We start from the raw sequence: 25,977 nt of genomic DNA, 5'->3' as shown, positions 1-25,977 counted from the left end.
GATGAATACATAGAGTGCAGACCCTCCGCTTGCTTTGACACAGGTGTAGAAAGGAAGCCAAAATTCCATCACATTATGTAGATTCATCATTAATCAAACAGTAATTAAACTCAGCATGTTGTTTTGTACTCACATATACTCTCTGTGAGCAGAGTGCACAGCTGCTGCATTGCTGTAGCGCCAGAGGACAATGACTGATGACAGGACGTCCAGCGTGGCATCAAACTACAGCAGAAACTCGAACCAAGGACAGAAAGAAAGAAAGGGAAAAGGTGTGTTGAGTTGGAAGTTATTACTGTAGTAATTACAATAGCTGCAGCATTGTAATAATACACTGTTGGGTGTATTATTGTTGTATTAACATATCAACATATCTTGTGTTTGATACGCTAAAACATTATTGCATTTCTCAAAAATAGCAATGACAAATGACATATTGTTTTATATCACTTCAATCCTCCTGACATTCAAAATCATCAAATATCTTGAGGTATATTTTGTCAAGTATCACTGTATCTTATCTGTTATGTTGGAAATGAAAAGACTACATCATTTCACCAGTGTGGTAAGGATTATCTCAAATTACAGTCCTGTGTGGTGGAAAGAATATGATATAACCTAAGGGGTTCACTTAATAATATATTATTCTAAGCACTTATTCAGTTATGTATCAATTAATGATACGTATGAGTGGTTTTAAAGATCCTGAGGTACTGAAGTACAAATGCTTTAAAATGAATTGCATAACCAAGAGACTGTGGTTGATGTTTGATTAAAGTGACAAACATTATTATTATTACATGATATATGATTTTGATCTTAATTTTTCAGTTTAACTTTCTCAAAGAAGACTAAAGAAACTCTTATCAATCCTATGTGGCATGATCTTTATCATTTAATTTTTAAATCACATAAGCTATAAAACAAAACGTCAGCTTCCATGATTATAGTAGCTGAAGTTACTGATGATCAGTAGCTGTTATATAATCGCATTTCATCAGGTTGGATCTTCTTATTACTTTATTAAAACTGGCTAATTAAAATCCTATCTTTAATAAAGAGATAGCTAGCACTGCAGATTATGGTTTACAATATTTTAATACAATTATGCTAATCACATCTTCCCTCACCCTCACCTAGGGTGTGGATGATTTAATTGTCACTTCACTCTTATTACGTCTGATTTTGTTTAACTAATAACACTCCAAATCACTTCCTCTAAAGAATAAGATGTAATAAGAAGCTTTGTTTTGGTGAAAGCCACTACGTCTGTTTAGCAGACACAAAAGGCAGTTTGACACAACGTGAGCTCTATGCCCAGTCCCTCTTCTCTGCCTTGTTACCTTGGAGACAAAGGGACCAATAACACTTTGGCACTGGTATTCATTAATAAATCACTGAGACCAAAGTTATGACTAATTGATCAATGTAAACGGAGGGAAGAGGTGGAACTCACAGCAAATCCGAAGGCTGACGCGCTGTGTCTCATGAACGATACAGCTGTAGAGAGAGAGAGAGAGAGAGAGAGAGAGAGAGAGAAAGAGAGAGAGAGCAGTTAGTGCTGATTGATTAGTTTTCAGACTTCCAGGTGTCTTCGCCTGACATATGGGTAGGGTTAGGATGTCTGTCATTTGACTGACTACAACATACTATTCACGTTGATGTCATAGTAACCGTTTGCATAAGCAGTTATCTATACATAAGATACATCATGTATAACAGACTGTGCATCTTATGTGCAGAAAAAAAAAAAACCCACAGTTCCCCTCAGCTCTACAGAATGTTTTAGTGTCTTTCAGCTCACTGTTCTGGTTTTACAGCCAGCAACTCTACTGTTTTGGTTCAGTCTCACAGCTCTCATCAGTCTTATTTCAAACTGCAGCAGGCAGCTGTTTTCTATGGTGGCCCCTGAGGAAAAGCACATGCAAGAGTGAAAGCACATTAAGCAACATTAAGAGAAATGTGCTCCAAATCTAGAGCTACAAATACCAAAACACATACAAAACTGCCCCTAGCAGCCTGGAGCATTTCCATTGTAGCGATTAGCTTTGTAGAATTTTTTTTTTGTTGTGGTTGTTGCATATTTTTTTCCCTTTTTGTATGTGTTGTATTTGTAGCAATTCTTGATTTGGAGCACATTTCCCTTTCACTCCTGTATTTGCTTTGTCCTTAGGGGCCGACGTAGCTTTCAGCAATGACTACACACACTGCACACTACCCGTCCCCAGTACCCATCACCAGTCAGCAGGCAAAGTTAGTATGTAGCTAAAAAGCTAGATATTTCCCTTGGTTGGTGCAGGCAAGACTGAGCTAAAAGATGAAATTATTCATATCTACAAATGAATACTACAGTAAAGTTGCTCTGTGTCTGCTGGATGTGTAAATAGGCAATTCTTTGCCAACACATTAACAACTTTAATATGTGGTAATATGTTGACGTTGTGTTTGCAGTTTGTTTCATGACCCCCAAATGGCCAAAAAATAAATAAATAAATAAAAAATCTGCTTTAAGTTCTTCTCGCTGAGTGTACAACAAGAAATATACACGATGATACAAGTTTAAGAATATCAAAAAAAAAAATTCTCAGCACTAGTAAATAATACAAAACAAGGTATATATAAAATAAAGACTAATAAAATCCTGAATGTGTGTTAACAGCGGTAAATACTTAGATCATTTTTGTTGGTAGATAATTCATATTAGCAGCTTGCCATAAGTAAGACTAATTACTCCCACGATTAACCCACAACATTTATTGACACAACAGTGGCATTAATGTTGAAAGTTAAGCATAAGTAAATGTTTTTTCTGTAATAAAAATATTTAATAAGAACCTAGTGAAGCCTGGTTAGATGCTTGAAGGTTTCATGAAAGGTACAGCAACTACAATCATTCTTGCTCCCGTTGGCTATTTTGCCCTTCTGACCGTCCTCTTTCTCTCTCTCTCTATCTCTCTGTCTCTCTCTCTCTATCTCTCTACCCCTGTGTTTTCAGGACAGAGTCTCAGGGGACACCATATCGGCAGTTAAATCACCATGGTAACAGGAGGTTTGAGGGCATGCTGGGAGTTGGTTTGAACTCAACAGAGCTTTCATCTTCTTCCTCTCTCTCTCTCTCTCTCTCTCTATTTCTCCTCCCTTCATTCTTTGTCTTTGTTGCCCTTTTCTTCTGAAATCCCTTTTCTCTCAGATTCTGATTTCCTTTGGCGAGTATCTCTTACTTTCTCTCCTCATCCTCCGTGTATTTGCGTCGCTTGTCAAATTTTGAGTGGTGGGCTGCTTTGTCTTTTACCTCACTGCAGCAGCGGCAGGTATGGCATGACGTTGCATTTTGCCTGGATACACAACTTTACAATTCTTTTGATGCTTACAGTAGTATCACTGATGTGAAAGAGATAATTTTCAGCTGTAACTTAAGTAATGAAAAGGGAGAAGAGAGCTGAACAGGAGAAAAAAAAAACAATGATGGAAAGAAGGTAAAAAAAGAGAGTGCAGAGGTGAGGACAGTCTCAGCCAGAACCCTGATACAAGACAGCTGGCACTAGTCAGGCTGGCTGTGTAACACATGACAGCCCGCACACACTCACAAATACACATATGCTGTCTCTGTGTGTCGCTTTGTCCAGGGGAGCATCACCCAGAGTCGCCCTCTTCCCCTCTTGTACAAACTCTCTCACCCTCTCTAACACACAGAGGGTGAGCTGAATCTCTTGGAGCTCCACCAGGCCTCCGACCCATCTGGAGAGTCAAGAAACTGAACCGAACACAGAGTGTGTCTGCTTTTACCCGTGAGTCATAACATTGATTCAAGAACCAAACACAAAGAAATCAGACAGGCAGTACTTTACTGCACTTTTGTCACAATGCTTTAAAATTAAGGTGTGAACTGCTTGCTGCAGGTAAGATTAGCCAACATTTAATAACAGGCAATGCAGTTTAGCATTGCAAGACAGCTGATCAATAAACTTTATTAGGTTTCAGTACTATGAATGTACTGTTGGACTGTGCATGTCTGGGCTCCAGCAAAGAACAAATGAGTTAATTATCAGTAACGAGCAACAAAGACATGCTTTATTTATGCTGAGATCCTTTGTTACCAAAAGAGAACACAAGCACATAGATGACTTTGGATACACATAAAATATTTGTAAGTAGGATGAGTTCATTGTTAGTTTGGTTCTGCGCATGAGATTTGTTGACAGTAAGAAAAATATCAACAGCCAAATTCTAATAGTGATTCAAGAGCCTATTTTTTTTCGTAGACACTGTATTCTAAAACCAAATATCATTTCGTATCTATTGTAAAAACTCAGCCCCAATACATCTAAAATACTTCAAGGAGCAATATGTCTGTTGTTGGGTTCACATAGTATATTAAAAGTCCTAATACCACCAACAATAGTGTCTCACTACATTAGCAAAGAGTAAAGTATCAAGGAAATTTATATTTCTACACCAACTAATAGCATAAAAGAAAGATAATCTGGATTTCTGTCATTCTGATTTGAGCTAATCACATAGGCTTAATCTGCTGGCTGCGCTTTCTATAGTGTGTCTCACATCCAGCAACTCTCACACATTTCATGATCAGACTTGTTGGTGTACAACAAAGGTCACCAATTAACCACTTTTTTTCACAGTTTTTGTTTATTTCTTTCAATTAATTTAAAATTACATTGATTTATAACACCATTAAAGGTTGTATCTGAGAGCAGATGTCATTTTTTCCCCATTAGTAAGTGATTGCTAACAGCTTATTTTTATACATATCTTATTAGTTATCCACACATATACAGTGGCCTGCTTCATTTATGAATTTATGGCTGATTAAAAGTTATTGTTGCCTTTAGAAAAAAATGGCATCAACACTTCCATTTCTGTTAAGACTGCCACCTATTTGTGTGTATGAAGAACACATCTGTTCTGGTCACATAGGCTAATGTTGTGTAATTAAAACAGTGTCATAATTCACACATTCAAATTTCATTTCTGGTAAGTGCATATTTCAAATAGCATGGTTTTAATGCCTCTCCTTGTGTGGGGGCAGTATCAGATGTATCAAAGATTATATTTATTGAGATTTACATAAACCTTGTATTTATTTTATTATCTACAGTAGATTTGTGGAAAAAGTATTAAGTTTTGGTGTAAACTCTGAAAGTCAAAACTTTTTGCTGGAGGGCTGAATCTGACCCAGGGGCCACTATTTCCCTACCGCTGTTGTACACATTGGTAAAAATTATTGGTAAAAATTGGTAGACATAAAGCAATGCGACGAGCAACAAGACAGCGGTCACATGATGGCAACACATCCTCATAATGAAACGCCCACACAGGTTGATTGTACCTGCACTCCAGAGCGACCCATAGGAGCATTTATAATATGCCACCTCTATCAGCAGTAATCATAAAAAAATAATTATGTTTTATGACATGACAATACCGTGGTTAAGGTCTGGTTGGGTTTAGGCACAAAAACCACTTGATTAGGATAAGGGAAAGATCATGGTTTGGGTTAAAATGATCACTTGAAATGTGGTGTTGGTTTAAATTACTTAAAGTTACGCAATCTTCATTGTCATGGCAACAGTAAACACCACGACGATCAAAGTTACGGTTTTTAAAAAAACTGTCCTAACTCACGATTGGAAACGCGAAGCGAACAGTGGTCTCCTGCAACCATGTAGCCTAGGAGGTGTCTAGCATTCATTCATCCGGCCAGCGCGGGAATGTCAAACACGGCACCAGATTAAAAGCTCCAGTATACTGTGAAATACAGAGAGAATGATCTTGCGATGAAAGGCTTAATCAGCATTGTGTGAACTCGTTTGGCGAGGGCTTGAATGTTCCAGACGTTCATTTATTATAAAAGTTCCACACTACAGGTTTAAGGTAGTATGGCTGTTTTGTAAGTCTCTGGTTTAGAGATCTAACCTGGACAGCCATAATCCTGCTCTGGTGGGCTGTTGTTAATGCTTTATTTAAAATGTCTCCCTTTTTTTTAAAAAAAAAGGAATAAGTAAACTAATGAATTCTCTTTCATTAGAGGTAAATCCAGTGATGAGGGGTAATTTGACTTCGAGGATAATTGGCTCTTAGGTCTAAAATCCTCCATGTGTGACTGTCTACATTCCAAGAGAGCTTCTGATATGAGACTTCAGAGCTGAAACTTGCTTGCTGAGAAGCACTCACCCATAAACTGTCATGGGTTTAACCTAGTTTTGTGTTTTTCATCCTGTTTAATGTGCTGGCACACCTCAAGAACACATAAATCTCCCAAGTCATGCCTACTAATGTTTAATTAGTAGAATATTTATATAGATGTTTATTTCCTTTACAGAAGAAAATTCAAATCTTGACGTAGCTTACAAATGTCGGTGATTAGTTTTGGTGATTTGTGCCAGAAAATTAAATAGCTCACACTGCGTATTCTGAAATAACAAGAACGACACAAAACTTTTTTGTGCTTTTTTTAAAATCACCGAAAACTCCTCAAGCTGCACGTAGGTCTAATAATTTACTAGATAACGGCAAAAAAAGAGAATAAACTAGCAGAAAAATATCAAATTAATTCTCTAGGGAAAATTTGGCAAGTTTTCTCTGAATTTCTCACTGTATAATAAATCGTTTATGTGACCCTCTCTGTCTTCAAAAGCAGTACAGTGAGTCAGCCAGAATGTTAATCAACACTTTCACTGAGGGTGCACTTTGAGCACACATGCACACGTTTTTTTTTTTTTCTGCTATGTTTAAAATGTATTCAGTTCCAGAAAGAACAGATGTCCTCTCTCTCCTTCTGTGTCATCCGTCTAGAAACTCGGTAGGGAAGCATTTAAGACTTGTGCTCCTCAGCTTCATCGCTTTAAGCTTATTGCTGCTTTAATTTAGCCCACGCCTGCCCAAATTTAAACATGTAGTTATTAAAGAACAGCAGTACAGTTATTATGTATACGGTCATCAGGCTAAAAACACTGAATTCTCCTTTTGTTTCCTGGAAAGCTTATTTGTTGTTCATTTTTCCAGTTTCTCAAGCTCATTCTGTTGTGCCAGCCGTCTGTGTGGTTACCGCCTGCCAGCAAATCGATGCCTCTCTCGGGGAGAGCAGACACTATTCGGTGTAACATCCTTTGGGTTGTTAGTTAATCAGGAAGGCAAGCATGCGTGACCAGTGCTAACAAGACTGGGGAAACAGGGGAGAAAAAGGAGAGAGTGGGAGGTGGCGCAAATGAAGTGGGAGAGAGAGGAAAGAGAAAGGGAGAATAGGAGACAAAAGAGAAAGAGTAGTTGAGAAATAGGTGGATGTGATAACCAAAGAGGGGCTGGAGGAGTAGAAGAGGGAGGCAGAGGTGTAAGAAGATGACGAGGAGCAAGAAGTAGGAAGGCGCAAATGACAAGGAGGGGGAAACATGCAAATCTAGTGTGTGCTGTATCCAAACAACGGGTGTGTGCAAATATACTAAAAAGTGTATCCAAGTATCTGGGAGGTTTGTCAGTTCTTTGCCTTTATTGTGTTTCAATGCTAATCCTGGTGCTTATCAGCTTGGTTCATCAGTGTACAGCCGTCAAACACAAGCCCATAGTGTCTTTCTATTCTATTGTATTCTATTGTATTCTATTCTATTCTATTCTATTTTATGTTCCCAATAGTCCACTCAAATGTCCTGCCAACATCTGCATAGCTGTAGCAATGGTTACGACTTGGCAGCGGTAAACCCTAATTATCAGTGAGTTATGTAAGAGCGAGGCCAGTGCCAACACTTAACACCCATACTCTCTCTCTCCTCAGCGTTCACTTGGCACTGGTTATAAGCAGATGATAGATGAGGCGGCATCTGATCCGACATCAATTCCCGCACCAGATTTTGAACTGTTGGCGGTGCTTTTGTCATTTTTTGTCATTTATTTCCTGCAGTTTCTGGCACATCAAAGTCAGTAGAGACACAGATAATAGCAAAAAGTCACCCAGTGGTGGAAAGTCACTAATTACCTTTACTCGAGTGTTTTCATTGTATGCTTCAACATACAACCACACTACATTTCAGAGGAAACAGCGTATGATCATCTTATTGAAAGGATTCGTTCTTATGAATTAAACTACCCAGCAGTTCATAACAAAAGCAAAAATGAGCTCCAGCTCGACTAGCTAACTAGCATTAAAATGCTACTTACATGTAAATGAATCAATAATAGTAATAATAGTAAATGTATCATAATATATCACTCTGAAAGGGGCCTGTCTGTGTAATGACTATTGTTACTTTTCATGCTTAAAGTGCACTTTGCTGATAATACTTATGTACTTTTACATGTGCAAGATCTTAAATGCAGGAATATTATTTGTAAAATATAATTTTTATGGGGTGGTATAGCTATTTTTACTTATGTAAAGGATATGAGTACTTCTTCCACATCTGCCCTCACCTATCGAAAAGAGTTTTAACTTACAGGGTGAGAAAGGCACCACCTTTTGTTATGTTAAACATAAAAGTCAAGGATGAGGTCTTAATGGTCCTGCTTCAGGGTTAGGTTCAGGGAGAACGAGGAATGATGTGCCAACTTTACATAAAAAGTAAATCATGTACAGTAGCCTTAAATGAGATAGATAGTAAAGTATCTGAACCACTGCAATGATGTTACTGTCTGTACTGGTCAAGGCTGGCGAGGTAGGAGCACTATAAGGCTATAACAAGTCATTATCAGTATGATTGTTCAGTGTATAAAATGTCAGAAAATAGTGAAAAATGCCAATAATAATAATAATAATAATAATAATAATAATAATAATAATAATAATAATAATAATAATAATTCCCCTTGTTTTGTCCGACCAACAGTCAAAAACCCTAACGACGTTGAGTTTATCCTCATCTAAAACCATAAAAACTAGCAAATATTCACATTTGAGAGGCTGGTGCCAGTGATTATTTGGGCATTTTTGCTCTTGAGTACTACCATGTATAGTGGGGGTCAATGGGGACCCAAAAAGAAATTTCTGGGGCTCCATATGAGGTTAATCCAGTCATGATACTGGTTTTTCAACAGCTCTTAAACTAAAATTAGTCTTTACAGTTAAACCCCTATAGTTTTCACTGTGTGCTATGGTTATGAATGACTACAACTGGCCTAAAAATAATAATGAAATAAAAATATTACTGAATCAGGGGCAGATATACCAGGGTGGCACGAGGTGGCAGCTGCCACTCCTACAAAATGCCTTGACACCCAAGTTTTGGGCAATCTAATTCAAATATATATATATATACTGTATGAAAATTTGTGGCTTGTTGGAAATTTACAAGAGCGAAACTTTGATGTCCGAGTTCAAGCGAATGCAGCAAGAGATGACGCCAGGCGCCATTAGCCGTTCCTGCAATGGGCAGCAGTTCTGTTTTCTCCCGACCTCGGCAGCTTTCTGCGCAACCTCTCCTGGTCCCGGGCCGCACACAACGACTACTAATGGCTTTTTTTCCTACTAAATATGTGTGTAGGGTTGCCAGCTTCCACTTGTAGAAATACAGAATGGCTACAGATGGATAGTGGCGGGGTTGTTTTGTTGAAGTGTGTTTTGTTTAGTAATAGTGTCTCATATGAGGGACAAATAAAACCTGACTAAACCCAAATATTCACTGGTGCTTATGTGCATCTCCTGCATCTACCAGCATCTCTGAAACTGTTCATTCTGCAGACAAACATCCAAATTTCAGATAAGTCATGCGAGTGAAACGTACAAAAGCACCTAGTGTAAAAAACACTAAAGTCATTCACTACAAGCCCAAAACAAAAAGCCACATTAGTCAGCATCACATGAGTTACCCTTTACTTAACACTACAGATGTAATCCCTCCTCTGACCACAATGTGGGTTGCAATGGCAGAGTGGCGCTGTCCCTATTTCTACTCATTGACTTCATGGGAAGTCAAGAAGAAGAAGAAGCAGTGACTCACTGACTAACTTTGTTGAAAACTTAAGACAAAATAAAAGATATAAGATGTTTTTTTTATGTTTCTGGTGAATGAAACTCACAAGGATTTTCTTTGTTCAGGCTGATATTCATCTGCTGGCCTTCAATAAGTCTGTTCCTGGCATTGATTCAGCTGTTTCTCTACTGTGGAACTGGATGAACGGTAAGAGACAATGTTGATTTATCTCAGAATTTTTGCCTTTTACCTCCACCTGAGCAGTCGTATTCATAACGTAACATTATTGATAATCTCTCCACGCAATAACATTGGTAATATTAATTGGTAATAACAACAAGAAACACAACAACAAATGAACGTACTGCTCTGTCTCCTCTATTGGTAACGCAAAAGTACTCTAATAAGTTACTTTTATCAGTCGGTAATGCTTTGATGTAATGAGTTACTGTATTGTTGTGATGTAACAAGTTACTTTTAAAAGTAACACTGATGGAGTTTGTACTTTCACCACATTTTTCAAACTGAAGCTCAGAGAAAAGGACTTTTGCCATTTTATCAGCATTACTGGATAAAAACTGGATATCTTGCATCATTGGCTACATAGGCTGAGTGATAGTCGTATGTTAAATTATTTAAAAACTGCCACATTTTAGATTTGGAAATAAAACAATTGATTTCTAATGCCACCTTTAAATATTTCTACTCAATGCTTTACTATTTTACTGCACTACAATAATGTAATGTTTTTGAGTTAAAATATCTTCATTTGGGGACTTTTCCCGGCAAATATTGATATATGTGATTGTTTGTGATTAAATCAGCATATATTTCTACTACTCCTTAAAGCCTCCATGCCACCCTCTTGCCACCCCATAAATATTTTCCTAGATCCGCCCCTGTACCAAAATCCACACTGACAAACTGGACTCATGATTGTGTTATTGTCTAATTAATTATTGTCTGCCAACAGGTACAGTAAATCCAGACAGATTAACTGCTTTCCATTCAGTCACTCATCAAACCACCCTCCCTGTTGACTGTATGAAAAAACAAGAGTCCATATCGAATTAGTAGAATCATTTGCAGCCAAACAGAAATGTAATTACATCCACCTCTCTGTTCCTCAAGGGCAAGAGCTCAATTCAGGGATGTGAAATTCAATTACATTATGATGAGCAAAGGAATAATCCCGGAGAAAGAGAATGGGCAGAAGAGACAGAAAAAGAGGCAGACAGGGCTGTAGAGAGACAGACAAACAGAGCTACAGAGTGAGACAGACTGTGGGTGAGAGAGAGACGGAGAAACAGTCAGAGAGATTAATAAAGAGAGAGAAAGACATAAAGGGGGGAGGGTAGTGAGGAAGATTGTAGGAGCCACTCTTGCGCTGCCAATCAAGTGACTCTCTCAACTTTTGATCTAATCAGGGTGACTTATTTGTGTTAGTGCTCTAAAAAAAAAAAAAGAAAAAAAAAACTCCCAATAGACACATTTCCTGAAGTTGAGGAAAACCACTTAGTGGTCCCAAGATGAGGGAAAGGATTCAGAGTGTTTGAAGGTTCACAGGCACTTCATTTTATTTCTGCGGTATGTGGTGACGGTGGTGGAGCTGTTATTTGCACAATGTAGTGATGAAAATGAGATGGTAAACAGAGGCAGGTAAGGAAATAGAGGCAGGGAGAAGAGCGAGAGAGCTGGACGGAGAAGAGATGAAGGAAAAGGAGAGTTTTAGAGAGCGGAGGAGGGGACACGGATGGATGAGAGCAGACAGTGGGGAGCAATTATGCATCATTTAAGATTGATTAAATAAGATTTTTATGCAAATACGCTTGTCAGTGCTGAAATTGTGCAACAGAGTTGCAATGAAATAGAACATCACATTGCCAAGATTTCTCTGGCGGAAAATCTGGACTGCAGGGAAGTTATTCACTGCTATTTTTGATTGCCAGTGATCAAAGTGACCTAGTGCAGCTTTTTAAAGTTTTGATAGGTCAATTCAAATGGCTCATATTCACATGAAAAGAAAATAATGATTTGTAAAAATATTGGAATTACCTGCAAATACTCCATGAATGTGTATAAGCATATGATCCCATTTACATTTGCATCTTTGGCAGATCAGATGGAAAAAAAAGCTACATGTAAATGCATCCAAGAAGCATTCAACATGGACTTTGGGGGCTGGTTTGAAACACATTCTAGCCAGATATCCACAAAGTGTAAATTCATCCATCTCACCAAGATGTAATCTTTATGCTGTCACTGTATCTACATCTGTGGAAATCATCTATAAAAGATCCGTCCCCTGTGATAACTGGAGCTGAAGTAACATTTAAAAAGCTGTCATTCTTTCTTCCTCATTAAAGCCACAAGACAAAGCGGCTCCAACAATTTCCATACACACATGCACTGAGCTGCTGTAGCACTTATTTGATCTCTGATCAGTGCAACTGCTGAGAGATATTTGCGGTGATGGAGCAGCATGAATGAGAGTCCTTGAAGACTAAAAACTTTTGTCTCTCTCATACTTCATTAATATGATTCATCTATGTGTTAGTTGATGCATACAGTCGCTATTAGCGTTCTAGCTAAACTGCTATTTCTTCTGATGAGTAAAGTAGACTGACTTGTGCAAGACAAGTGTAGATGGGCAGTATGTCAGGGTGTAGAAACCCATTACCAAGTGTGTGTGTGTGTGTGTGTATGTTTCTGCATGTGCGTGTGTGTGTCTTAAATTGCTGGTTGCTCTCCACTGGGGCAGGGAGTTAACACAAAGGCTTTCAGGATGTTACTTCCTCATTAATTAGTGGCTCTAAAAGTGGCATACATACACTCCCTCTGATAGCCACACACACACACACACACACAGTGGTACACACACAAAAACAAGCTGACAACAGCAACAAACACTTGTACACACACAAAAAATAAGACCATTAAGAAAAAAGCTATACTACTACAACTTGAGTATAAAACACCTACATCTGAGCACACGTAAAGATAGATAGATAGATAGATAGATAGATAGATAGATAGATAGATAGATAGACATTAAAACACGTGGCATCACCACCACACATACAGATAAACACAATCTTTGCCCCCTCAGCAGACACATCCAACATGGCTGCAGCCGTTTGCTCAGCTGCAAAATATTGTGTTTAATAATTCAGGATCCACTGCTGAGCTTGGCTCAGCTCTGCACCGCGCCTCACACTCTGGCTGAGTCCACCCTGCAGAAAACCCTAATGGGACGCTTCCTCTCTCTCCCCCTCCCCTCCTTCCTCCCTCTTTCCAACCTCCCCCTTTTTTTCTGTCCTCCTTTTTCTCTGTTCCCTGTGGGTGGCCGTCTCGGTCCCCTCTTTCCCTGTCTTTCTCTCTGTCCTCCTTGGTGCAGTTGTTATCCTAATCCTCCCATCTTTTTCTCTACTTCACCCCACTTTTGTTTTACCGTTTATCATCCTCTCTCCCTTGCTCTTTTTGTGCTCTCCTACCACACCCTATCTGTTTCAGTCCCCTTCATTTTGCTTCTTAATCTATCTTCCATCCCCTCACTCCTCTTCTTTCCTACATTAACACCCCTATAGTCCTAAAACCCTCTATATCCTCCACCATTTTAACCCTCCCTTGAATGGCCTCCCTCGCTCCTACGCTCCCTCAGCCCTCTCCCCTCACAGTGGCCCAGCAGTATTGATTTCTAGCAGGGCAGAATTGCAGTCGATGGGCACAGCGAGGGGGGTTGCCATCTGTGAGAGGCTTGGCACTAGGGACTCACCGGGGTTCGTGCAGAGATTAGGACAAACACACGGCTGATTTGACTAATGCTTCCTACACACCTGCAGGTTTTAAAGAGCTTCATTCTGGAAACGTTTTAACAGTATAGGAAACCATGAGTGGAGTTCTACATCAGGGGTTGTCATTCTGCTCATATCAGTGCTGCATTTTCTGTTGCACCAGGTAAAAGTGAAGTAATATACTTATATAAATAATAAAGCACACAAGGTTCATTATTAATCACATTTTTCAATATAATGCTTCACAATTTGGCAGGAATTACAGTTCAGCAAAACCCAGCAGAGTCATAAACGGGTTATGTTGGTATAAAAGTAATTTCTACTGACTATTCATTTTCTGTTAATTTCCTCACAGCAGGGAGATTTACTGTGATGCTGCTAGCTAAAGGATATCTTGTGGCGACCAGTGTGACAGTATTATGAGGAAATTATTAGCGGCAGACAAAATACTTTTCAAGGTCCTGACTGCTGTTGTGTTCAGCTGCATCACAGTGGCAACCAGCGCAGTACTTCAGCTGAAGGCAGGTATTAGTTTCTCTTAGAATTTGAAGGATGACCGAATTGTTTGTCGGAAGGATAATCTAACTAAAAATGACTGTGGTTTATTTTCTCTGGCTTCTAGAGTAGTTTACACACTAGGATCCAGTCATTTATTGTAATTCAATACAGGGACAGAGCAAGGTTATATCATACAGCCAAGTGGCATCATATATCAGAAGTTGTGATTGCGTTCTTTTCGCTTTCATTTATACATGTCTTAATTAAATGCAGCTTTCTCAAGGAGGATAATCTACTATGTAAATGATGCCAAAAATATAAAAATGTAACATGGCTGTCTGTGCCTCGCTGTCCTCATTACAATATGACATAAACAACATCTATGAATCCCTGTGGATTTTAAAGCAAGTGCAAGTGAACATAAAAGCTTCAATCACAAAAGTATTCTAGGCCAAAACGCTGCTTTATTTAGGTTTGTATGTGTCATAAAATTTAAAAAATGAACTTCAAGTTGTAGTTCAAGGCAAAACTGAGAAAGAGACTGAAGCGGATCTTATTCAAAGACATCTCAATTCATGAACACACACATCAAAGAAGCTCTGCCTAAATTATATAACATTTCATTGAAAAGATTTTGTGCAGAAATGATGAATGAATTTCTTGATTCATCGTTCGTTTTTTTCCAAGGCAGAAATAAAAGATGCCTCGAATGAGTAAAGTCACAAATGAACATAAACTGGAAAATACAAATACAAAATCCAATATATTCAAATACTTTCAAAATGTTTTCTCTTCCCTTTCCAACTCAGTGTTACTGTTCTGGCCAAACATTTACAGAGATACAATTGTAGAGCTGAAGGCACTCCCTTGAGCTCAAGTCTCTGACCACACTGAGCCTCCAACTGTGAAAACTGCAGATTTCTACAGTAAATAGACCCTTTTGGGTTTTGTTTTTGTTTTCTGGGGGTTTTTTTTTTAGGAAAAAACCCATAAATATGATGCTGTTCAGTATCCAATTTGGACATCTTTCACTAATGCTGGACCAGTTGATCACAGAAGATCGTTGACTACAAAAGAAAAACTGAGAAATGGTGGAATTTTCAGATACAAAGAATAATATGACAACTAGATTTCAACCATGTACAGATAGACAGAAAACTAAAATGTATACTGTTTACATGCAGTATTCAATGTTGCAATGTTTTGCACAAGCAAAAATGAAGACCATATGGTACGGTAAGGGTTCCAAAATAAACGAGTAAGTGGACTTTGAGTTGAAATTGCTTTTTAAACTGACCTATCGAGCTCAATTTTTTATGAACATGGTTAAGATGTCTTAGAGGTGCTCAGAATCATGGAAAGTTCAGACATCTTCGGGTACAAGGAAACTAAGCAAAATCTGCTGATGAGGGCCTTGTGATACTTTGAAAAGCTCCAGCACAAGTGGACCTTGAGTTAAGATTGGTTTGTCAACTGGCCTTGCAGTTTGAAGAATATAACAGTAAAAAATATACAGCAGATTAAAACCAACTCCAGTCTCCCAAACATCTCCTCTAAACCAGATGTATATCCATAGCAGCATGTCAGCAGTACAGTCAGCAGTCCTCCATCTGTCTACACTGAATCTGTTCATCCATAGTGCTGATGTACACTTATAAGTGTTTTGACAGTACTTACAGCTCAATATAACAATAACTGCAGGACTCTATGTAGTGATAAAAAAGCCTAAAGAGAGATTTCACGTCACAGTAAGGTGCATTGAGTAGAGACGGTGCAACTACACTCTCTTTTATCACTGTGCTCAACATTAGCTGCATCATTATACATCATTATTTAACTAATAAACTAATTTTAAAAGGCCTTTTCACACTGTTTACCTTTTTACCCTTCTTTCTTTTTCCAAATTTCTTGTCAGAAAGCATAGAAACCTTTAAAACTTTCTCCCCCGACTCTGTTGTTTGTGATTTATTTGAATGCCTGTACGTAACAGCGCTTATACATTCCCATTTAATTATAACAAACAAACAAACAAACCCAAGTATAGTGTTGTGAGTACTTCCTCCGGGTCTGTCGGAGCTCCAGCTGGCAGCATAGAATAATCACCCCACTGTTGACTGTTTACCTAACTAATTTATTTGCTTTGATATGTTTCAAGACTTCCAGCGGCACAGTGAGCGATAATTAGCCGAAATCATGCCACTTCAGTATCCCAAACTAGACAGCTGCTGACCTGTGTTTAAACAGTTTCACTACGGTGTGAGTGGGTGGTAACCAAATTGGCCACTGAGGCACAAAGTCAGATACGCAGTCTACACCACATGAGGTTCACACCAGTGTTAGGAGACCAAATGAACAACACACACACACATACACGCAGAAAAACACGGACTACTGGCATTAAATATTTTGCTTATGGCAGAATGGATTCACCTGAGTCTGATGTCTGACTGCTATCGTTTCCAGCCCTGCAGTGAGTCGTGCCAGACACCTGAGCCTCTAGACTACCCCTCTCTCTCTCTGTATATGCACTTGAGCAACAGTACTTTAGCAGGCACTTTTTGTATCACTGCCTTCAATTTCAACAACATCTCAGCCTCTAGCCTTTTTTACATTTTTCGTCTATGTTGCAGAAAAAAATTAAGATACAATGAGTTGTACAAATGTTTCTCTGTTACAAGTGACAAGGGTCTATGTTTTGAAATGTCACACTGTCAGACATTGCAAAGTGTTTAGCTTTTAACTGCAAGTTCTCAACTAAAGATGATGATGCTCGTCACCCTCAAATATTATGAAACTGTTACTACTCAAAGTCCATCAGGCTACATTTAAAGGGGGATATTATGCACATTTCCATGTCTATATTTATATTCTGGGTCATTCCTGATGAGCCCCCTCTGTTCTGATTGGTTGAGCTGTGGCTCGGCCAATTTCCATTAACTCCGGAGGCTACGTAAACAAACAGTAGAGGATTTCACTTTTTTTCTGTTTCTTTACTTGAAATGGAAACTTCTCAAATACCTCCATACATGTTTGAGCCCAAATCCGATAGGAAATATGCGATAACAACTGGTGGAACAACCTTAGCAACAAAGGCTATGGAACAGACGGCCAATTGTAGGCGTGTGCCAACAATCTGACGTCACCACAAGAAGGAAGTAGAGGTAACATTGCAAACGAAGCCCTGGCTTTTGACTTTCAGGGTGCATTTTTACATACGTTCACCTCATGTTTTGGAACTTTGACCGTCTTTAACATAGACACCCAACATCAAACAGTATAAAAATAACAAAATCAAAAAAAGCATAAGTCACCTTTAAAAACAAGTTTTATTTTTATTTTCATCTCAGCTAAATGCTCATATGAGCTCTTGTGGAATGCACTTACAAATGGCATTATTTGTCATTTATGCATGGATCCTTTGAAAAAGAAATTTATTATTTGGCAAGTTAGATAGAGGACACCTTCATGTTTAAAATCTAAATTAAATTCTAGGATTTGTCTTTCTCTTTCCTTACTTTTACTTTGAGGACTCAGTGGAGATCCAGGGACAATTTGTTGACTTACAAATATTCTCCAATGTCTTAGAGGTGCTGTCTTGCCAGTTTTATACTCAGTTTAATACTCTGATTCTCTGATAGTCTGAATGCCTGCAACCATACAGAGTATAATGAAGTGATGACATCAGTATTTCCCCATTAAAAATTAACATTCATTCATTTTCTGTTTACTTAGTTACACAAAACAGAGAGAAACCATGAAATGTGATAGAGACAGGTGTTAAGACTAGCCCTACTGTTCAGTATGTAGATCTCTCTGACCTTGAGGAGGTGCTGATTCAGACATAACTAAAGTGAGGGTTCATTTTCAGCACATAGAGAAATCGAGGCAGAAAAAGAAACATGAGAAACTGACAACAGAGTGATTTGTGGGTGTGTTTTTGCAAAAATACCTGAATGTGATTTTTTTCTTTTTTTTTACCTATGCATCCTTATGCATGACTTTGCATGCATATGAAGAATAAAAAGACAAGATAGTGAGGCAGACAGCGTTTTGTTTTTGTTTATGAAGGCTTCAGTACTTATCAAATCACAGTGCAAGTCTTCTCTGCATCTGTGGCCACAACACAGTTACTCCTAAACTCTGTGGAGACTGTTCTGCATAATCAAATTGAGACACAGACAGACTGAAATCCCTGAGACACTTACACAAGTAGCCACACGATAGTAGACACACACATACACACACACACACATGCACACGCACAAACACACTGTAGCCTCTGAAAAGAGGTTGCCATTAAAGATAACTTCAGCTGTCAAACACCAATTACTGTGATGTTTTTTCATGATAGGCATCAAAATCACAGTGGTTGAAAGAAATATTTGGCATCTGATCATTTTCTGTTTACAGCTGAGTGAACTCTCATCTACTGTAAGTGTGTGCCTCTGTGGAGTCTGTGTCTGTAACGTAGCCATGCAATCAAGAGTAACAGAGAACATAGAGGCAAATACTGTTGTAATTCAGTCAAAGAAAACACAAGAATTCACTAAAAACCACTCAAAAATACTGGGATCCAATGGTTGCACTCACATCCTAACCCAGACCACATCTTCCCCACCTTAAAGGGGACGAATCATGCACATTTCCAGGTCTATAGTTATATTCTGGGGCTCTATTAGTATATCTTTGCATGATTTACAGTTAAAAAAAAACCCTCCTTATTTGTCTTATACTTGCTCTTTATGCAGCCCCCTGAGTTCAGCCTTTTTAGCTCCTGTCTCTTTAAGGTCCCACTCCCAATGAGCCCACTCTGCTCTGATTGACCAGCCTCTCGGCAGACTTCTGGTGGTTCTGGAGGCTACATAAACAAACATTAGTAGTAGGATTTCACTTATTTTCCTCATCTTTATTCAAAATGGAAACTTTCCGTACCGAAATATGCATGTGGACGTGTACAACCCATGGAGCAACCTTAGCGACAAAAAATAACCCTTCACACTGCATCGAACCCATCTCTACAACAGTGTTTTTTCTGAAAAAATTACCCTCTGCATTTAACTTCAATGCAACAATTATGTAAATCTGTATCTGTATCTGAGACTACAGCAACTATATGGGCTAAATACTGACATTTATAAACAACCAAGACATGTCAGTCCTGTTGATATTCATTTCCGCTTTTGACTTTCGTTAAAAGAGCACACTTTAATAGTTTCTATTGCATCTTTCAATCCTCAGCATTAAAATTAGAATCTTTCTCATTCCCCCTGCTGTTCTCTCACTGTGACGTGTAATATAAATAAACCTGAAAACCAAACACACCACCAGCCGCTAATCAGAGTCACAGTGATTCATTTATCACAACATCTATTTTTTTTTCTGCTTTTCCAGACTTGAAAACAACAAGCCTACTTCAGTTAGAAGCCATGTGAGTTGTTGAAGGGAGGGGGAAAATACCTCAGTGGATACTCACCAGGTTTTTTTTAATGAATGTGAGCTGTTTTGAAATTAAATGCTTTCTGGTTTATTTAGTCAGTATAAGAAATGTTCTGTCAAGGATGTTAAGAAAAAAGCTACAGCTGCAAAGATTACCCAAGCGTTACATCTAATCAAAATTTTAACCATCCACTGGGGCTTTATGAATCACATACCATCAACTCATAACATTGTGAATTTGTGAGTCCAGTCTGCAAACACATAATATCACTCATATCAAGCATACCAAAGTTGTCCTGATCTGGAAACATACAGTAGTGCCTTTTATGTCATCATTGGCAGTGGATGATGTAAGGACAAGCATTGTTTCTAGCTGAGGTGCCTCCCCAGACCAATCATTTTTCTGGTTATAATAATACATCCTACAAAAAAAGGGGGATTAAGAGTTTCTGGATGCACACTGTAACAAGCAGTCCTGTCATGACAACAGGCCTCGAGTTTCATCATTATTCACCATGGTAACAAGAGCACAGAAGGCACTGATAGGCTTCTCAGTTGAAAACATGATGTGATGTGTTGGATCCAGTAGTGTGTGGTAGCTGAGGAAAGTCAAACAAAACATAACAATGAAGATACTATATATTATATAGTGGGGGAAGGTGTTTTGCATCCAACAAATCCAACAACATACTGGAGTTAGGGATTAAGGTATGGAGGCAAAACTTCTCTTGTGATTCATCTGGCATCACGGCTCTGACTGAGCATCTCAGACATCTGTTTTGAAATATCCCACCAATTATCTTGTCTGAAAAAGGACTTGCCTTGAGAGGTTTATCCAACAGTGATTTCTAATGCTCAGTTTGAGGTTTCATGTTCACTGCAAAGCTAACCCACATTCACACGGAGCAGCTGCAGCCCGATTTCCACTCGTTCAGACAACCCAATACAGTTTCATCTTCTTTAAAAATGAATGAGGTGTGAGTCATGACCAGCAACTATTTCTGTCTATTTTGATTCTGTGCTGTCACTTTCTATTAGCCCTCATCTCTACTCCTTGAGTTAGTGAACAGTAGAAGACAGACAGCAGATGAAAGTGGTTTGTTTGGCTGTGAGTTGGTCATGTCACAGAGTGTAAAAAATAATTGAGGCACCTTTGAAAAGAAACTTTCGGCCCCCATTTTAGTTGCATCAGCATTAGATGTGATCAAAGGAATCCATATATTTGCATATATAGAACAAAATGATTGACAACTATTTGGTTTTTAAGTGTGCTCAATAGTTTTTTGTAGTCCCAAGTGCAGTGTGGCCAAAGCACTACTGCAAGTGGTGATGAGCAACTTATACAGCATAAAACGACAACGATTAGCCGATTACTTGATTAGTCAATCAACAGAAAATTAATTGGCAACGATTTTGATAGTTGAATAATTGTTTTAATCATTTTTTTAAGGAAAAATGCCAAACATTTTCTGATTCCAGCTTCTCAAATGTGATGATTTTAAGCTTTTCTGTCATACATGACAGTGAACTCAATCTTTAATCTTTGGGTGCTGGACTGTTGAAGATATCACCTTGGGCTCTAAGAAATCAGAACAGACATTTTTCACTATTTTCTGATATTTTATGGACAAACAATTGAGAAAATAATAGGCAGATTAATCGATAATGAAAAGAATCCATAGTTGCAGCCCTATATGACATCTAATGGCAACAATCATCCTCCTGAATACTTGCCACAGCCAACTTGAACTTGCTTGATTGAATAAGCTGCCTGTCCTTCTGTTTAAATAACTCTGAACTGAACTTTTGTAACATCCCTCCCTCTCTCTCACACTTTTCATTGCTGGCATCCACTCTAAATATTTTCCTTCTTCTCATTTTGGCACCAAATTGACACCTTTTTGGCATTGCTTTGATTACAAAAATTACGTACAATATGGCATCAATGTAGATCAGTGACCAACACGAGCACATAAAGGCAAAATACATCTGCGGGGCAGCCACAGCTAGTGTTTCTATAAAATAGACTGTAAGAACCATATGTTGTGGTTATTCATCAGAGATGTAACTGAGACACTTGAAAGCAAGGTAAAGAAGTGAAGTCATGAATGCAAGAGACACAAACAGCAACAAGGGATTAGTATTCATAAAAAAAACACCATCAATATCTTCTAATATTACAGCAACAATGATGATTTCTTCCCTTCTCCCACTACAAACACAAGAGGAAAACACAAAGTAAAAAGAGACAGAAAGGAATGTTTTCCAACTGCTGGCTATTGATATAACTATTGAAAGTTGTTTGAGTGCAATACCAAACCAACCCTTTTGTGTGCAACAAGAGTCAGTATCAATCTCACTAGAGGAGCAAAAACAGTCTAACATGCTTGAAATTGATTGGCACATATGAGACAAGGAACAGGGAGGAAGTGTGACGCTCTCACGCTTCACAACTCTTCACGGACAACTGACGGCTTGAATTTCATCTGAGATCATTTTACTGTTTTGCTTCAATGTATTGCTTGAGCTGAGAGCCTAAAACAGATAAATTATATCCAGTTATATCACTGTTATATATATTTTCCAGTTATATTAGTCAGTTTATAGCTATAAAATGATTTCACCCTTGTGTCCATCAACCACAATCTAGGATCTAAGTGGTGTTGTGAGGTGTTCTTTCCTGCTGAGGTAGAGAGAGTAAACAGAGAGCTCCTGCCTCGCCAGCATTTTTCACCCATTCATATTAGATTTCTGACTTCTTACACACACACACATCTACAGCACATGATCTGCGCAGCATCTTAGTGAAGCATGACATCCTTCCTGCAGGAGTTCATTTAGTAAAACATTCTGTGTCACTGTTATAAAAGATTTCATACATTTGGAAAGAAAAAATCTGGTTTATCAGCTAGGATCATGATATTTAGACACACATACACACACACACACACTCAAACACGGGCACTCAATGTCATAATCTAAGTACCCTCCACTCTCTGGCAGATCCATGGCTGAAAATTGAGTGCAAATTAGTTCTCTGTCTGTGTGTGTTTGTGCGTGTATGTTGTCCTGATGTGGCCGATGAACTGCTACTAGGGGGATTCAGACAGATCGCGGAAAACACTTATAACCTCTCAAGTTCATATTGCAGCTAAGACATCATCCAAGAAGAAGCCAATACAATTTCACCTGGAAGCAGAGCTGTAGTTCATACATAAACATAAAGAGGATTATCTCAGATACTGAATGGATTTTGCTATGGATCTAAACTTAAGATGCACAAAAGGACTAATTGCTGCGTACTTTGCAACCTTTATCTGACTGACATATCCAAGACACATTCATGTCACGCCTTCTGTCTGACTGCCGTTGTTTTATCTGTCTGCCTGACTTATTCGACATGAGACAATGCTTCGGCTGGGTTGAGCACAAAGGAGGGTTTGTTTGTTTTTATACTAAACTAGAATGAGTGGGTGGTGGATTACTGTCTGGTCATGGCCCAGGAGAGGATACTATGAGTCAGTACAAGAAATAAAAAAATCAAAAACAAAAAAAAAAACCCAGGTGATCCCACAATGTTCAAAAGAAAAAGTTTGAGATAGTTTTGAATCCTCTGTAAACAGGGGATGTGCTTAAATGCTATTCCTGATAAGAAAAAGGTAGCATTCATCGCTGTTATTACGAACTGAAGGTCAAGCTGATTCAATGGAAGGTCATGCTGCAGCTGCTTTTTCCTCTTAAATGAAATACTTTACAATAGGTACAATACCTGTCCTTTGGTTGAATGCTGTGGAAGATTGAACAACGACAGTATATGGAGAGATAACTGTAACAGAAATGATAATAGCATGAAACTGTGTGTTGGGGCACTACAGCTCTGGTTTAGCTGCTGCATGGACAGCAAGATGAGCAACCTCTCTTCCCTTTTTTTCTCATTCTTGTCCTTTGCCACTGTGAACTCAATCATTCCCTCAGTTCAACACCTCTCAGTCTGCTGTCACTCATCTCTCTACTTCTTATTGTCTACTTGACTCCGCTACCTGGCCTTTCTCTCACCCACCTTCTACTTACCCTCCCTCCCTGTGCACACATCTGTGTTTGCTTACTCTCAGCTAATAAAACCTAAAAATGTCTATCTCTATTTTTAAGTATACAGGGAGAGAAGGAGTGACATGGTTTGGTTTCAACAGAAATACCTTGCTGCTCTACAAAAAGATGAAGAAAGAAATGGATATTACCCTTAGTTTTCTTTCATTCTCTTTCTTTCTTTCACCCCATTATCCCCTTCTTCCATCCCATTTACACGTTCAATCAGCCCAACAGAATAGGGCTCAATAAAACATTCATGCATTAAGGGGAAAATTAGGCTTTCCCAGGCCCTGTTCCCTGAGGCTACCTTCACCAGCATATAATTTGTTCCCAGGTAACAAATTGCAGTATGAGGAAGCCCAGGCCTCTTGGTAATGGATCCATTGCAAGCATCAATTTACCATTGATCACGGTGGAACTAGTTGTTGGTTGCTGTGAGAGTTTCACTGCCTGCTCTTTTGTGTTCCCCCTCTACACGAGGCAAGAAAAGCAAGTGGTTCAATAAGAGTCCATTATAAAGGCTCGATCCTTGAACCATTCATAAATTAAAGGGGGTGCTATTACACATGAAAGCCACTAGAAAACAGCAAGTTAAGTGCAATTTTCTGATTTCTGAAGAGAGAGAGCAGCCAACTGGAGTGGAATGACTGCTGCTATGATAATGAGAAGCAAAACACAGAAAACCAGATCAGGCAGAATATGGATTTAACAGGAGGTCCTATTCAGGTTAATATCCTGAAACATCATTTATCATGTTGTTGTACTTGACACTGGTCTTGACTGGTTAACTTCTGTCAGGTTCACCTTAAATGGGAATTCCACTCTAACAAAATGGGGCCATAGAGTTGGACTATGGTAATTGTAGTTTTTGGAACTGGACCCATATCAAGAAGTCTAGTCAGGGTATCTTGGCCTCTACTGCTTCAATTTTGACCCTTTGTTATTTAATCTGTCTCATGAATCCCCCAAGTACAATACCGAATCAGTGAAATGCTTTGTTTTGTTGTTTTTCAACCATTAGCGTGAGAAAATGATGTAAAACAAAACACAACAATAGTGAACCATTTAGGTTACAGACTTAGAATGGATTTCCCTCAGCTATTAACCACCTCACATGGCATTGAATACAACTCTGCTGGCTTGTGTGGTACAGTACAATTAATTGAGCTGCTATAAATATTTAATGACATTCACAAGACTGTTCCTTTCATGTATAGATCACATGCAGCAGTGACCCGATACAAGCTGAAGACGCAGGAGGTGAGAGTATAGAAAAATCCCATACTCACCACCACACCACCAAAATTAATCTCCCAATCAAAATCTTTCATACTGCTTGAGCTGCGTTTGCACTTTGACTAGCACATTAACACTAACCGGAGCAAATGATATCAGTTTACAATGATAGTCCCTCAATTTAATATTATTGTTGGCTCGATCTGGCAGCCCTATATAGACAAGACAAGTCCAAACCCCACCAGAAAACGCTTTGTCTATGAATTCAGTGGTGATGAAAATCTGAGCTGCATAGACGTGACACTAGCTGTGAAATGCTACACCTCAACACAGGATAGGTAGAACATTAAACCACACTGTGTGACTTAACAAGAAACATCCCTAACACACACATACACACACATTCACAGCAGCTTGCACTCTCTTCTGACGTTTATATCTGATCACACTGCACCACCTCACTTCTTTGGCTCGTCAGTGAGGAGTAAAAATAGTCAAGTGGTGCTGACTGATAGAAGATGGTGTGAGGCTGCCTAGAGAGGCTGTCCTATAATTATGCAAATGATTTGACAGCCAAGCAAATACACAGATAAAACACACCATAGCTTCTGATAAAAAATGCCTACCAAGAGTTCCCTGACACATCAACAGCAAGGTGAAGTATGTGTGAGAGAAACAATAAGTAAAAAAAAACCCAAAAAACTGTGTGCAAACGTATACTTGCAATAATTTCTTCCAAAAAAAAGGAAGTGAATAAGCTCAGTTGTTGATCATTCTGTGTGTTGCTGTACTTTCATATCGTCCATCTCAACATAATAATTATGAATTTTAAAATTTAGTTTTGATGGACAAAAAGAGGTCCACAGCTTTATTCTAAAAAAAAAAAAAGTATATCCACAACAACTGAGTGTCTGTCTCAGTTGAAAAATGAACCATCTCTAACCTGCATCTGACCTGCATCAGCCCTGCAAGGTTTTCAAAACAATTTCTCATGAGAAGGTAATCAA

The 25,977-nt window shown here is 38.6% G+C and overlaps 1 protein-coding gene across 1 annotated transcript in view; it reads right to left on the bottom strand.

The window, feature by feature from the left end:
* Nucleotides 1–25,977, bottom strand: part of LOC137192433 (transmembrane protein 163a-like) — a 67,642-nt gene that overhangs the window by 17,177 nt on the left and 24,488 nt on the right. The window contains exons 3-4 of the mRNA XM_067603137.1: nucleotides 1,457–1,500; nucleotides 134–225 (exon numbers count right to left, since the gene is read on the bottom strand). Of these exons, the coding sequence (XP_067459238.1) occupies nucleotides 134–225; nucleotides 1,457–1,500 (136 nt within the window). The remainder of the gene's footprint in view (nucleotides 1–133; nucleotides 226–1,456; nucleotides 1,501–25,977) is intronic.

Source organism: Thunnus thynnus, chromosome 11 (assembly GCF_963924715.1).
Source record: "Thunnus thynnus chromosome 11, fThuThy2.1, whole genome shotgun sequence".
Lineage (NCBI taxonomy): Eukaryota > Metazoa > Chordata > Actinopteri > Scombriformes > Scombridae > Thunnus > Thunnus thynnus.
Note: the sequence above shows the minus strand (reverse complement) of the source record. Positions and strands in the feature narration are given on the sequence as shown.